The sequence below is a fragment of the Python bivittatus genome, unplaced genomic scaffold (genome assembly GCF_059951505.1).
Source record: "Python bivittatus isolate LINGU-HERP-01145 unplaced genomic scaffold, Pbiv_v1 ctg000850_np1212, whole genome shotgun sequence".
Lineage (NCBI taxonomy): Eukaryota > Metazoa > Chordata > Lepidosauria > Squamata > Pythonidae > Python > Python bivittatus.
In genome coordinates this window covers 33108411-33124552 of record NW_028277112.1, presented here as the reverse complement: position 1 = coordinate 33124552, position 16142 = coordinate 33108411, and the positions used below count along the sequence as shown (strand labels likewise).

Here is a 16142-nt window from a genome sequence, read left to right as displayed (position 1 = left end):
GGACTCTAGGAAGATTCAGTTCAAAGCAGACTTGACTGAATTTTCAATCTGAATAAATTATCTGTTGAAAGCAACAAATCAATCAAGCTTCTTGTTTTGGTTTCAATTACTGAACTAATTCAACCTATTTAAATAGATTGAGATATATACCATGGCCACCCAATGAAGCTGAATGCTGGGAAATTCAGGACAAAAAAATAGGAAGTAATTTCCTGTGTAGAGAGCCAGTTTGGTATAGGCTTAAAGGCATCAGGCTAGAAACCACAGCCGGGTAACTTTGGGGCAGTAATGGGAAGAAGGCAATAGCAAAAAAGTTCTGAAAATGTTACCAAGAAAATTGCATGGATTTGTCCGAGCTATCATCAGGAGTCCAGACTGACATGAAGGCAAATATATAAAATTTACACATACCAACATGTAAGGTATAGAGAAATCATGCCATGATTCCTTGTCACAAGTAGTGGTGGTCAACAATTTAGACTACATGAGTCAAACTTATGGAGAATAAGGCTATGAGTTACTAGACACAATATATATACTACTTCTAGGATCAAAGGTGTCTGACAGGCCCCAGCTGGCCAATGATAGAAGACTAGATATCTATATTTATTTTATGAGAAAGTTTCTCAATGTATTCTTTAAATATGCTGTTGCTCATATTTATTTCCGTCTTACAGAACAAGGGAAGAATATTATACTTACTTTTCATACACAAATTCATCATCTATGCAGAAATAGTGTGTACTTGTACTACTGCTTTTTGGTTTATGGAACAGAATGGCAAAATAAAGACGATCTGAAATTGAAACAAACAAAAACACCGAACTAGTATTTATAATGAACACAAAAACAATTGTAGAAAATGTGCTGATAGATTTATGTAATTTTTTTAGCCAAGTTACAACTGCAAAAATAAAAACCTCCATTCAAAATCTGAGGCTATTTTCAGGAGATTGGCAATATAAGCATTAATAACTATTCAATATGGTGTAGAGGATGAATTGTTAAATTTGGATATGAGAAATTCATATTCATACCCTGAGTTGTCAAAGACAAGTCTAAACTACTGCACTGAAAGTACAATCCTTTTCTCTGCCACATTAAAATAATTATTAAAGAGCCATTCACACATGTGAATCATGTGAAGGAACATTACATGTTAATACAGTACAGCTGTATTTATGGCCTATCGCTGAAATTACTGGCCTCACTTCCTAATACATAAGTTAGAAATGGAGTTATGCAATATATATCTCATCACAGTGTTTTCTAATCTTGGCAATTTCCTTGTTTGGGGACTTTTAAGTTCCAAAACATGAAGAAAGCCCACTGCTGGTAGGTACTCATGTATAGACTTTCTCTTGCAGATATATTCATGTTACTCATGGACACTAAATATGAGGTGAATAACTTAACATGGTCTCTAAGCAGAGTTGCAGAAGGGGCACAGTCCTGTTCTTCCCATGACTAATTTTTATGCAACATACGCAGTCGGAGATCTTAAATTATTACTATCTGTGACAGTTAGATTTCTTAAACAAAGGAAAAAATCAGTTAAAAGGCTGGTGGGAAATATAGATAAAAGTAGTGGCTAGGACATAATTCATCTCTAATTGGTTGGTAAAGCTCTGAAATTAAACTGGGGAAAGAACATAGTTATTTTTACAACTCTCTTTTGAAAGCAAAGAAGCTTTTGTACATTGCACAAAAGCCAAAACTGTGAACAATGCTAACTTAATTCTTTCTGAATAAAAAATTTCAAGGGACTGCTACATCATTTGTTACATTTGTAAAACAACTAGCCCAATGCTATACTAACAACACTTGAGATGTCCTATTATGTCCCAATGAATTTATTTCCATGTAAATATGCTTATTCCACAACTGTTCAGTACAATCACAAGACTGTTGAAAAAAACTTCAGCCTACATATCTTACCACAAAATGTGGAAGTCCTAATGAATGCAAGTGTTTGTTGCCCACACTTCAATTAAAATGGCAAAAATTTGTGTATGTGTAGGCAAAGAGGCTAGTAGACACACCACCAATTACTGGAAGTCTGCAATTTGGGGAGTTTTGGGGAAGAGGCTAAAAACTTTAGACACAATCATTTCCACTTACTCCTAAAATTTAAATGGCTTACAGATTAGGTTTCGAGAAAGAGAGGCAGAAAAATTCTTTGTTATGCAGCATACCTGCTGTACTGCTGTTTTGTTTTAAACCACTTATCAATGTATCATATATCAAGAAAAGGCCTGAAAACCCCCACCCGAGGAACTAATTGGCTTCTCTCCCCACTTGCAAAAAACTGCTGCCTGTTCCGTCGAAATTTTAAACGCACAACACGGGGACACCATTCCCCTGCCCGCATTTTTTTTTAAAGCTCCGCTGTTTCCTTACCTTTAACCAACTCCACGCAGAAGGGCAAGCGCTTGGCGGCGTTCATCCCTGTTTATCAACATTTAACCTAGAAACCAGGGACTGGGCGAGGAGCACGGAGCTGCTGGAAATGGCTGCTGCGGAGGTCGCTCCTGACTTTTAGAGCCGCGGACAGAAACTCCTAAGGCTCTCCCCTTCCTTGGAGTTACTAACCGCAGCGTCCCTATTCTATTTTCCAAGGGGGAAAAGGAGCGTTTCCCGCGCCAAGGCGAACACCAGAACGAGGGGCGCTCCGAAAAAGGCGCCACAATTCTCGTCCATTAGCCCTTTCCCTCTGCTTTACCGCGGCTCCCTCCTTCAGCAGGCAGTCTCGAGGGTGCCGCCAGCCCTTCCCGCGCGCTTTCTTGAGCCCCCTACGCCAGCCCCTTCTTGAGCCCAAGGAGTAATTTCCAAACGCCGGACCGCCGTGCCTGCCTGCAAGGGGCCTCAAGAGCAACGCGCGGCAGGCGCCCCAACTCGCTGTTCTGAACGCGACGCCAGCTCCTCTGTTTCTGGGCCAAAGGACGCCTTGACTACAGTTTTCCAACAATCATTAACGCGTCCCCTTCCTTCAGTCAAAGGCGGCTCTCGAAGACTTCACGCCGAGCAGCAGCCATTGGCTGGCAAAGCAAGCAGAGCCCCTCCTTGCCAGCCACTCGCCACTGCTGCCCTTCTCACTGTAAGGAACCGCTCTTGCCCAGTCCAGGAGCCTCCCTGAAACCTCGGCCTAGCCTAGCTGCTGATGGGAGGAATGGAAGATTTTGATCACCGCCTGGCAGGCCGGCCTCTGTTCTTTCCTGGCCGCCTGGTGTGTTTCTCTTGCCATTCTGGCAAAAACCATTCCCACTCCACCGCAATCGCGCTTGGCAACACCATACCGACCCTGTCGCCACCAACATCGCATGTGGAACCAGGCCGAATTGTAAAGGCACTTGTAAAATGGTCACAGGGCACATCTTAACTCTCACTGCATCCAAGTGCTGCCTGCCCACGAACCACAAGCACTTTCTGCATTTTTTGTTGGCCATACTACGCCCAGCTAATCTCAATAGTTGAACAAGCACTGGTAACATGTTATACAGGTTGCTATTTGATCATCCTATATGAAAAGTGCTAGGTATTTTATTAAAAATCACTTATTTTTCATGGGCTTTTAAAGGGGAAGGGAAAAAAGCAATGCTAAATTTGTTTAGAACTCTCTGCAAAATCAAACAGGGATTTATTTTTTTGTGTGTTTAAGGTTACAACCTGAGCTAGAACTGTCACTAAACCAACATTGGGCAGGCTCAGGCCCTATCTGCAGAATAGGGTCAGTAATCCTGATCTTGCAGAATCTGTACAATTCTTGTAATGATAACATGAAGGGCTTTAAACTGCTCATAACAATACCTGAAAACAAAGTAACTTTTGGGTATCTTGTATGCAAAATAGTGCAAATGTCATAGTTATATAGGATAGTTCATTCATATCACAGATGCAATCACAGATGTGTTGCAATAGCATGTCAGATGTGTCCATGGAATAAATCTAATGTTTTATTTTCTAGTTACAACAATGCTCACAAGTAGACAACTTTCCCAATACCAGTATTAATACATTATGAAACTCTCATCCCTAGCAGTCTCCATGAACTCTGAATGTAAAAAGAATTTGCACACACAAGAGTTTCTACGACTGTAATGGAAAGTATAATACAATAGTCAGTTTATCATAAGTAAAGGTAACAGACTTATAGTATATGTTGTTATGCTTTCCAGTCATAACTGCAGCTTTAACATTTTATTCAGTAATTCAGAGAGATGAGGGATCTATAGAGAAATGCACTGAAGTTTGATATGGCAAATGGTCAACAAAGCATTCAGAATCCCCCTTTACTACAGTGTAAAGACTAACGTATTTATTACAGCATTAATAAATTTTACAGAATGGAATTCACATCACCTAATGCATTCTGTATTTCAAGTATGTATAGATCTAACCCAAAAATGTCAGAGGGAAATGGAAATATACTTACAGTAATAATGATCAATTAACTGATCATCCAAAAAACAGTTGTTGGATAATATAAAGTAAGTTTCCTTGCTTTGTTTACACAGTAGTTAATTTTGTGTTGAAAAATCAGTTTCAATGGACTATAAATATTAAGAGATTTGGCCTGCACTAATACAGATGACCACTAGAGGGCGGCCAGGTGTTAGCATTTTTTGTTTGTTGCCATCTAGTGGTCATCTGTTTTTGTGCAGCCCAGATCTAGTAACCATAATTATTAGATTCCACAAAAACTTTTGCAAAGGATGGAAATGTTTTCATTCATTTTATGGAGTGGTAGGAGAAGAAAATGGTGTGTGGTCCCAGTTCCCCAAAATAAAACTGTTTAAAATAATGTTTTTAACATTCTGCATAATTTTATCATGTACTTCTCACTATTTTAATAATCTGGCAAGCAATAATGCTTGAATACAGAAAAACATATTTATTTATTTATGCCTGAAGCTCTCTTCCTTGTCAAAAAAAGTGGTACAGTAATAGGAAGTTAGTCATAGTATATTTAAGATGCTATGTGTAGGGAATGGAGGAGTTTCAGGGTGCAAATTTTTAAAAACACTCATAGATCATTTTTTAAATCTGTTAATATACCTATTGCTATGAAGGAAACCCAGTAATTTTGTTATCTTTTTTTAAGTACACCATAACAATTGCAGTTGAGCTCTGAGGAACTTCCAAGTTCTGGACTTCACAGATATGACATATTTCTCTAACAAGATCAAATCTTGCTCCTCCCAGTAGTAAATCTTGCTTCTCCCAGTAGTAGTGCCAGGCTTTGCACCCAGCTACAGGAAGTCATGAGGCACATGTGCAAGGCACAGCTAGGCACATTGGTTCACTGAAGTGCCAACCAGTCCTGGGAAGGAAAAAGAAGCTATGTAAGTCTTGTCATAGTTTAGATGACTGTTACTTGTTTGTGCAAAGCCACTCTTACTATTTTCTTTTGACAGTTACATGAAGAGTCAGATGAGCTTTGTCACTACTAACTGAAAAACCTTTGGATTTCACAGGATGACAGCTGAACCTGAGCACAGCCAATATAGAATAGCATGAAAGGTGATCACTATCTTTGCCCTCCTTTCTTTCAGAAAAAGAAAAGACCAAGCTACCACTGCAGATTGAGGTGATATTTCTTGAAGGTAATACCTGGCTCTCCTTCAAGGCAAAGTGTTAAAATACAACAATCCCTGGAAGACTTCTGAAAGGTTAAGCTCATGCAGTCAAGGTACATATTGTGATTCTGGAAATTTTGCCCAGGAGGGTTGATGAGTGGGGTGGAATAATCCCTAATGCAAAGATATCTGCTTGTTCTTCACTGCCTAGGTTGGATGTAGCATAGCATACTTCATCTTAAAGCAAGGTACCATCCCAGTCTCTTCCATATTTGCAACAATTTCTTAAAAGCTAATATAACTATTCTTATTTCATAGCTTCAATATGGTTTACATATAATCACTGTTCTATATTACATACCACAGTCCACTGTCAAGATTCATATATTGTTTAGTTCTGACTTACTGATTAAACCACAGCGACTGATACACACTTAATGCTAAGTCATGGTTTATAAACCACAATGGCTAGATTCATGTATCATGCAAAGGCAAAAACCAATCGAACCCCATTATTGTTAGTATTTGAATCGAGTCACTGTGTTAATGCTATAAATCTGTGGTCTTAATCTTTTAATAACTGTAACTATAGTACTTATATGCCAAATACAGGTAGACCTCACTTAATGACTGTGCTGTTTAGTGACCATCTGAAGTTACGACAGTGCTGAAAAAGTAACTTTACAACTGGTCCTCGCACTTACGACCATTGCAGTGTCCTGCAGTCACATGATCACCATTTGCATGCTTCACAACTGGCTTCTGACAAGCAGAGTCAATGGAGAAGCCAGCAGTAAAATCATGGTCACATGATGTCTTGTTTAATAACCTGTGACTTGCTTAACAACCAAATGGGAAGTGACATTGTAAGTCTGTTGCAGTCATGTGATGATTTGCTTAGCGACTGCGGCACTTAGCGACACAGTTGTCAATTCCAATTGTGGTTGCTAAGCAAGGACTACCTGTAATTAAAACAATGATAAAATCTTACCATAAAGTATATTTTATTTCTTTGTCCTATGTTTACTTCCTTACTAGAATAGATCATTCAAGTTAAAAATAACTTCTTTGAATTCAATACACATCAAGAGACTCCTGCAACTTTGTAAATCAATTATCAATATTTGCAGAGTAATAACTGGAGTTAGAGAGTGTTTAATGTTTCATGAAAAAGCTTTGCAATAATCAGAACAGACAATGTAGAGCAATTTCCTTGAGTAATGGAATACTTTGTATTAAGTAATGGGAAATGTACATTAAACAACATAAGTTAGATTCAATATTGTGTATACTTAAGTGAAAGTAAGCAAATAGAGTTTATGGGCCTTATTTCTGAATTAACAATGCATAGGACTGCATATTTTCATTTGTTTTCTTGAGGGCCAATACTGCTATTAAATGTTAAAAAAAAAATACTGTACTGGACTCATTTCTTTTCTTTCAGTAAGAACACCAGCTTTTGTAGTTCACTTGCAACTTTAGCTAGAATTTAATTCAGCCCTGTTTTCTTCTCTTATTAAATGGGCATTGCTAGTCTAATACACATGCTTCCTAGTTTTAAGATGATGAAAAAAAGCCCCATCACCTGCAGTATAATCTACTCTCCCATCCTTCCCTTGCCCAGGCTTCCAGTAGGTTCCTCCAATCCAGATCTATAAAAGTCAGTGGAAACATTTCTATTTATTTCAACAAATTGGTTGTTGGACTCTAATACTGACTTGTTAAAGGTAAAGTATCTCAGATTGGGACAAATGGCACCAGTGCTCTGGTCTAATAGCACGTCTATTCCATTTGGATTTCTGGATAAAGGATATCTTCTGTGCTAAGCTCTAACAATGTAGTTCTCTAATATAAAAGGCCAACTAGGAAACCCTATACATCTATAATTCCCTTCATTCTGATCACCTTACTTCGTCTGCTCCAGAAACTGACCCCAACCTGGTTCAACGACCTCATCTGCCTATGGTGATTTTGTTGCTTGCATCTAAAGTAGGTCATCAACCTGGGGCCAGTGTGGTGTAGTGGTTAAGGTGCTGGCCTAGAAACCAGGATACTATGAGTTCTAGGCCTCCCTTAGGTATGAAAGCTGGATGGGTGACTTTGGGCCAGTCACTCTCTCTCAGCCCAACCTACCTCACAGGTTTGCTGTTGTAAGAAAAATAGGAGGCAGCAGCATTAGGTATGTTCGCCTCCTTGAGTTATATATGAAAAAGGTAGGATAAAAATCTAACAACAACTGTGAACTATTCAACTCTAAAGTGGCGCAAGGCCAAAAATTAATAATTCCAATTAAGTATAGTTCAGTTAATATTTATTTTTTAATCAATTTATATCTGGCTGTAGTCCAAGTGACCTTGGACATCTTACATTTATATAGCAATATCAAAATATCCATGGTAAGTCTTAAAAAACAATAAACATGATTATTGTCCTATTTGGTACTTAACCCTTTTCTCCTAATATCACATTAAAAATTACAATTTGTGACAACTTTTGAAGGGGATAGGAGGCACACCTGAAATTTTTGGAGGCTGCATATGGGCCTTCACCACCATACACATTCTGTAAAATATCTGGACCCCTCTATAAATAGCTGTGATTTGCTTAGCCACAAAGAATATTGTCCATAACCAAATGGAGCAAACACGTTACCATTTGAAAAGCCTATTATAATTTTCATGAAGATGAATGTATTAAAAATTGATTCAAGGAGTGATCATTCATATAGACATCAATATTTAATTTTGAATAAAACAAAAATGAAATCTTGTGAGATTTTCTCTTTGGAATAGCCAAAAACACCTCATTAGTTCCAGCATCTTCAACGAATAGTATAGTTCAAAAGGAATTACAAAAAACAAGGTGGATTTGACTTAATTTAGAAAACTTTTCAACAAAATTCAGAACACCTGTTGGGACTTAAATGACAATGGATATACAATAGTGGGAATACCAATGGAAGATAAATATCAAATTTATTGTGAATATGACATTAGAGAAAACTGGAGCAAGACTTTTTCCCCTTTGGTATATTACTCCATTGCTGATTGTCCAAATAGATGATCATATTAATAGATAATTCATATTAAAATATTGCTGGAAATGCAATCATTATGTTGGATAATTTTTTTTTCACACTTGATGACAATGTCATGAAGCTCAACAATTCTGGAAGCTGATTCACCAAAGAATGAAATACTGACTTTTCTTTCCTGAGAGCTGTTTTTCTACTAAACATTACTAAGCCTTATATTCCTACGACGTATACAGAGTTAGCTCTGTATATGATAACAGCTGTCAGGATACTTTATGCTTGTTACCAGAAATTATGCATAATTGCTTCTTTAGAAGAATGGCAGACTAAGGTATGGGAGTACATATCAATGTAAAAAATGACTTTGTATTTAAAAAAACAAGCCTGATATGGAATTTAAGCCGGAAACCATTTATGGACTATAATTCTGCACATGGACTTGTGCTGTATCCAAAATGGTCTTCTCTTGACATAAGGCTTTAAAATATTTATTTTAGTAGGGACTTGATCAAATCAGAAACTTTTCTTATTTATTCTGATTGATGATTCTTATTATATCTTTGCTAATTAATGATTATTGATTTGATTTCAGTAATAGTTAAAGCTGATATTTTTATATGTAGTATTATTCTAATGCTTTGAAAATCCTTGTTCAATTTTACATAGCCTGTAAATTTCCTTTATATTTCTTTTTTATTCCTTTATTTCTTTTTTTCCTAGTTGTATTTTTAAATAACTGTTAAAATAAAATGGAAAATAAATAGTCTATGATGATGGCTTTTGGTATAACAATTATTAGTATTATTTCTCAAAGTTAATTCTGCTTATTCAGAGAATAGGAATATATAATACAATGCCACTGAAGGCATGTATGTTTCTCAAATACATTGTGCTGTAATTAACATTGCATTGTAATTAACATTACCTCTATGCCTCCTTAGATAGCTTCTCTTTTGCATTTTTCCTGCTTTCTGTGTCTCCCCCTTTACAAATCTGCATTAGCAAACCACAAAGCTTCTGATTCAGACTTCCAGCTCCTCTGTACATGGAGGAGGAGGAGGAGGAGGAGGAGGAGGAGGAGGAGGAGGAGGAGGAGGAATAATAATAATAATAATAATAATAATAATAATAATAATAATAATAATAAAAAAACCTGTACGCTGCTTGTCTCTCAATGACTCTGGGTGGCTTACAACAATAATTTGGTAATATTAGCTTTCCAAAGCAAAGATTAATTAATCTGGGTACATGAAGTACATATTGCACACATATTACATATGATGATGATGATCTGCCATCTTGTATTTATTATGCTCTTTCTACAAATAGTTTATGTATCAGGTAGACAGCTGTTGATGGTGGATATTTTTGTGGCACTACCACTGATATAATGCTGTACCACTAGAAAATTGTGTTCCTGCATGGAAACTCCAGACTGAAGAGTTCTTCTGTTCAAGCAGTCCTTCAGAGTGTATTATTTAATATTCAATAGGACAAGTTTGCCAAGTACATTTCAACAGATACACATACGCATTACAATTCTCTTCCATCCTCCTAGTATCCCTACAGAGCTACTGACTACTATTCCATTTGTATGGATGGACAGTTATTTCTTGACAAAGCAAGTTACATTCTGACAACATTTCTCTCTAAGGATTGTTCTATGCATTACCCAAGCAATTGTAAATCTTTTAATATAAATATCTTTTGGGAAGCTGCAACTGAGTCACCAAAAGTTTTTGAACACTGAACATATTTTCCTCCCATAATATAGCAGAATAAGCAAGTCAAACATCTCTTCTTAAGAATTAAGGGCTTGTAAAGGATTACCATTTGGATACTTGGGAAATGCTTAATAATATAAAATTGGTGAGTTCTGGGATGAAATAGCTGGTTGACACATTGAAGTAAGCCATAATCTGTAGTTTGATTTGGGGTTAAATGATGTATGAATCCAACCACTGTTGCCAAGCATGATGTGTGAGCCCAGCCAAATGTAGCTTTTGCTGATTAAGTTCCAAGGCACCACTGTTATGATACATCTGTTCTATTTCCCACTGCAAACACTTGGAACTACAAAGGGGTTTAAAAGAGATCTGATTTGACTGTGAATACAAGTCTTGTTTTACTTAACTAATAGTAAATAATAGTGGACGGTGCATATATTTTTCAATTATAATTGTAAAATTATATGTAATACTGATGGCATGCTATACTACAAGGAAGCTGTTGCATGACAATACAAGAAAACATCACCCCAATTAACAACCAACACATGAAGCTGACATGTGGACCAGAATTACAATACATACAGGCTTTAAGAATTTTTGAAATGAAAAAAAAAAAGACTAAAATATAGTTAAGGGTGTGTTAGTGGCACCTTCTTTGATTTATTAACTGTAATATAACTGTTGAATTTGCATATTCATAATATATATTCCCTTTTATACTATTGCCACTTCTATTTTATATTATTAGCAGTTAAAAGATTTGATGTGAAAGACTGATTTCAAAGGGGGAAGGGAAAATGTCATAAAATATCCATAAGAAAACATGAATCATCTTTTTTGATTGAGTATTCTTTTTCTGTTCAACTGTAACAATCTAGTCTGGATAGTTTTTCTCTACACATAATGCTTTTTATGTCAAGATTCAGAGCAATACTGACTTTACATACATTGTGCGCAGGTTGGATTAAATCAAGGCAACTTGAACTGCCAATTTAAATAAATTATTTAAACCACCAAGAAAAATGAATCAAATAATTGATTTCAGACAATTTTATGCATTTTTTAACAAATAGTGATCCTAATCTTGTTTTGTATTAATTGAAAACATACCACAATATAGAGCTTATGCATAGTTCAAAAACTCTAGCAATGTAATCTACAAAACTTTGCAATAAAGAATTTATATTTTAAGAAAAAACAAACTGCCAATTGGCTCTAGACATATGTAAAAATAATTTACTCAAGACTTGGCTTTGGTGACAGTATGGTAATAATACAGGCAAATGATTCCCTTGGGAAGTGGGGTTATATAAATTTCAGGCTTGTCTTTCTTTTGGGTAAACACATTACAAGGAAGTTCATTGACTTGAAAACTAAAACCAAAATCAGTCTTTCAGCCATAATTATCCTGTAGGGATCTGGCCACAATGGCCACAGTTTCCTGGAGTTGAACCAAGACAATCATATAGAAACCAGTGTACCAAACAGAGTTGTCTCCTTTATTTTTTGCGACAGCTTTCTAAGTCCCCTTAACCATTCTTAAGAACCTGGAGAGCTTCTGTCTTTTAAAATGGCTTGAGATCTAGTGCAGGAGTCTGTTGCTGAAAGAGGAACTTCAGGTATCAAAAAGCCCTTTTTGAACTGCTTTCATTTAAGAATATAGGCCTACCAAGCTGAAACGTTTCAGGCTGGGGCCTACTCTCCCTTTTGGTTTACCTTATTGGACAAGAGGGATCGTGCCAGTAATGGATGGGGCCCCTCAGTAGGAAGGACCAAAAGAAAAAACAAGTGCAGAGCCCCCCCCCCGCAACATAAACTTCCATTGCCACATAACAGGTAACACATTGATAGCAGACACCCACTGTATTTTAATTTAAATGATCTGAATAGTCAAGGCCATATTCATTCAGATAGGGGGTTTTGTCCCAATCCATTGTAATGAATAGATGGGAAATCACTATGGTGTCTAGTCACCTCATGTCTCTCACAAGTAGTATCTGTTCCTTATGCATCCATCAACTTTCTTTTTTCACATAGCTTTTACCTAGAAAAGTCTCAGCTACAGGAAACTACTGCTGACATAAAGGTGGGACTGCCCCCCCCCCCCGCCCGCCAATCCCTGGACACCTCCTCAGGCTAAACAGTGTCAATGAATGTGCCCAAATCACCACTAATCAGCATAACATAGTTTTCAGGAAGTTGGCTTTGCACATCTCTTTCTTGTCTCAACAGGGATAGCAAAAGGGCATGCAAATACTTGAGGACAAAGATGGGGAGGGGAGGACTAAGTGGTCCAAGTGGAAGCCTTGGATGAGGACAGGAGGTCTGACAAGTCAAATTTAGCTCATAATTCATCCTGTCCCATCCCATTTTTATCCCTGTCCCAATTCCTAAATAGTTTATCTACAGAAATAAAATGGGCAGAATTCAATGACATTTAAGTCTTTTAAAAATTTAATGGGAAAGTAATTTTGCTTATTAAAAAGCAGTTGTATTTAATTTCTCCTTAGCATCCTATTTGAAAATTAATCTCTGTACTGTGATGCATTATATTTCATATATTATACTTTAATGTTATGTAAGACACAAAATATCTGATAATATGCAGGCTAAGAAATATGTATGAAATTTAAAATACAAAGGAGAAGAGGAGGAGGAGGACACCATAGCTGCCTATTGAGATAGTCCCTGCTGATATCTGATGTCTAATAGTATCCAAAAAGGCTCAGAAATATTACTCCAAGCAGTGGTACAATACTTCCCATCACATTTCCCACAGTAAACACAACTCAAACACAATGGGACGTATTGGCAAAACAATCTAGATGTCCTTTTTATCCATTATTTTTTAATGTCAAGTCAGTATTGAATCATAAGCTTTTTGCAAAACAGTAGCCAGAAAAATAGATCCATTAAGCAAAAAATAAAAGTTCTGTTTCCCCACACTTACATACCAATCCTGCAGAAGCTAGCACAAGCAAAAGTGAAAGAAAGGTTCGTCTGTTTCAAACTGCACCTTCATGCGTAAGGCATGAAGTTATTTTCCAAGGTTGGACCAATAATTAGGATAAGATATGATCTGAGTACTAGGGAAAAGAATGCTTTCCTCAGACAATTACAGCAATTTTTCAGAGGGACAGACACGGGGATTAGGAATCTTCTCTCAAAAATATATTCCCTGAGATTTTCCTTCGGTTTTAATCCCAAAGACTCGGAGGCATCTCAAACGAGAAACGGATCCAGACGCTCGCGCCCGTTTACGGGTCGCCACCGACCCCCGAGCACTGCAAACAACCTGCCACAATCAAAGCCCCACATCTGAGCAACCAAGACGCACTTCTGGAAACTAACTCAACGTGAGTTGTTTACTGGAATTAGGATCGGATGGGGCCCCGAATTCCTCACTCACGAGACGGAGAAATCAGCCGCCCGCAGACACGCCTGTATGAACCGCCGCGCTAGTTGGGGTTCAGTCGCCACGATCCCCGCAGCGCCCCGTTCTCCTGTTACTCCTCACCTGTGATCTGCAGGCAGATTTCGCGCTTGAGAGACCGGGGGGAATGCTCCTCTGCTTCGCCCAGCATCGGCAGGGTGGCGGAGCTCCGAGTTTTCTTGACTGCTGGCGGCGGCGTGGCCAGCACAGTAGCCGGGGCCGAGTGTCGCCGGCCCCCCACCCCCGAGGTCTTCCGCTTCATGGCGGCGGTGGTAGCGGAGGAGGCGGCGGCGGCTGCAGGGCACCCGGGCTCATCCCCGCCGCTTCGCCCCCGGTAGGGGTGTAAGCAGCCCAACGGGAGCAAGAGCAGGAGGAGGAGCAGGAGGACCTCAGGAGGAGGAGGAAGAGGAGGGAAGGCAGTTGCGGTCGCTTCCCGAAGCGCCGCCCCCGATCTGCTCCCAACCTGCCACTTGCCGCCGCTGCTCCCGCTCTCAGCCACCTCTCCCTCTTCTTCGGCCTCCCCTCACGCTCGCTTCTCATTGGACTGGGGCAGTGTGATGTCACAATCGCAGAGCCTCTGACAGAGTGATATCATAGTGATACACCTGAGCACCTGCGTCACAAAGGAGAACTAGTCCTAAGAGTGCATGTATCGCGGCTGCATTCTCCCCCCGAACATTAGATTGCATAGAGGACGACTTAATTTATCACGATGTTTCCTCCCCCACCGCCCGACACATTAATACTGTATATTCCATTCTGAGCGGTGGCCCCAAGTCTCACGGGTTGAAAACGCGCTTGTCAACTCTAAAGTGATAAAATACATTGAGGCTTTGTAATATGCCAAACAAAAAGTGAAACTTAGCATAAAGGAGACATAGTTAAGATCTTATTTTTGTTGCCTGCCTGGACAGCAGAAACAAGAGTTGTTAAATATCTGGAAAGCCACAATTCACACGGAGATGAGTCTCTTCTGCATGCAAGCAGACGGCATATTAAAAGTGACTTCTGCAGAATTAGGATTGTAGGCTTATTTTCTGCCTGTTATTTAGCAGGAACTAGCACGGAACTGATTAATGATTTCCAGGAAATTGTTGAGTTTCATGACTGTCATTAGAGGGTAGCTTTCAGCTAGTTTTTATCTTGTTTCATGACACCTTGTACTGAGTAGTTAAAATAAGCATTAGACTATAACTGTGAATCTCTCTCAGTTTTACATTTTTTGAATTGCCTTAAATTTTGCTGGATAGGTAGAGAACCAGGCTGACAGACAACTGAAAATTGATTAAAAACAAGAAAGTAATCTAGTAATGACTAGTAATGATAAGATATACCCACACATAGCAGTGTTTGTTCAGTCCCAAATATATTAGCCTCCAGGAATTCTCACTGAAAACAATTCCAACATTCATCTTTTGGAAAATTCTGCCTATCCAATAAACCTAGAGGGACAATATGAATAGTTCTACTTCCCTTGCTTAAAGCTATGACTGTTGATGATTACACAGATGTGAGGAAAGAGCAATTAGAAAAGTATAATTGAGTCTAGGCAAACTGGTTTTGAACATGACTCATAATTTGCATGGAGTTTTTGCCTTACAAAAAAAGTGCATCTCTAAAAGGTTAGCAGTTGTGCTCTTCCTTCTCAATTTCCCTCCCTGTTTTTTTTGGAGTGGGGGGTGCATCCACATACAGTACATGTACTTACTGTTGTGGCTTCCCTTTGGGGTAAGTGTGCCATCTGCTGGATATTCATATTCTAACATTTTTAAAGCCCATCATTTTTATGCCCTTATGTCCATTAAGAGCCTTCACTAGCAAAGAAAGTCAGGACAGTAGGACCTTAGGAAGGCAATTGTTTCTAGTGCCACAGTGAAAACAAGATCCTGCAAAGGATAGGTTTGGTTCCACCAATTTAGCTATAGGTTAATCCAGGGTTTTTCAAACAGTGTTTTGTGGAACCCTAGGATTCCAAGAGAACTTGATGGGGTTCTGTTAGAAATGAAGGGGGGGAAAACTCGCTTGAATGCAGCCAATTTTCTATAATTACAGCTTTATCACTTGAATAGAGGTTCCAGGAATTTTTTTTTTTTTAAACTACCAGGTTCCATGGCCTGAAAAACTTTGAAAACTCCTGGGTTAATTTGTTCAAGTAAGAAACAAAAAGGAATCATGCTAAATCTTAAAAAGTTAACACGTCTTGCAGTGTAATTCAGCCTGTATGGATGTATCCCACAGAATTTTGTGAGGGGTACTTCCATATAGGAAGGTCACATGTGGGGAATGCAGCCGAAAGATCAGGAAAAACAAGTGGTTGCCTGTGAAATTTATATCGTACAGCATTCAAGTGCCTGACTGGCCAGTCACAA

The 16142-nt window shown here is 38.4% G+C and overlaps 1 protein-coding gene across 9 annotated transcripts in view; it reads right to left on the bottom strand.

Annotated features, from left to right (window-relative positions):
• CDC14B (cell division cycle 14B) overlaps positions 1-14297 on the bottom strand; it is a 61951-nt gene extending 47654 nt beyond the window's left edge. For 5 of the 9 annotated variants that reach the window (XM_007429485.4, XM_007429487.4, XM_088130019.1 and 2 more), the window contains exons 1-2: positions 13858-14296; positions 703-796 (exon numbers count right to left, since the gene is read on the bottom strand). In XM_007429485.4, coding sequence (XP_007429547.3) covers positions 703-796; positions 13858-14035 — 272 coding nt within the window. In that variant the 5' untranslated portion in view covers positions 14036-14296. Of the gene's footprint in view, positions 1-702; positions 797-2400; positions 3161-13857 lie in introns of those variants that run through there. The other 4 variants (XM_088130017.1, XM_088130021.1, XM_088130020.1 and 1 more) reach the window with 4 other exon arrangements.
• Between the last annotated feature and the right edge of the window lie 1845 nt (positions 14298-16142).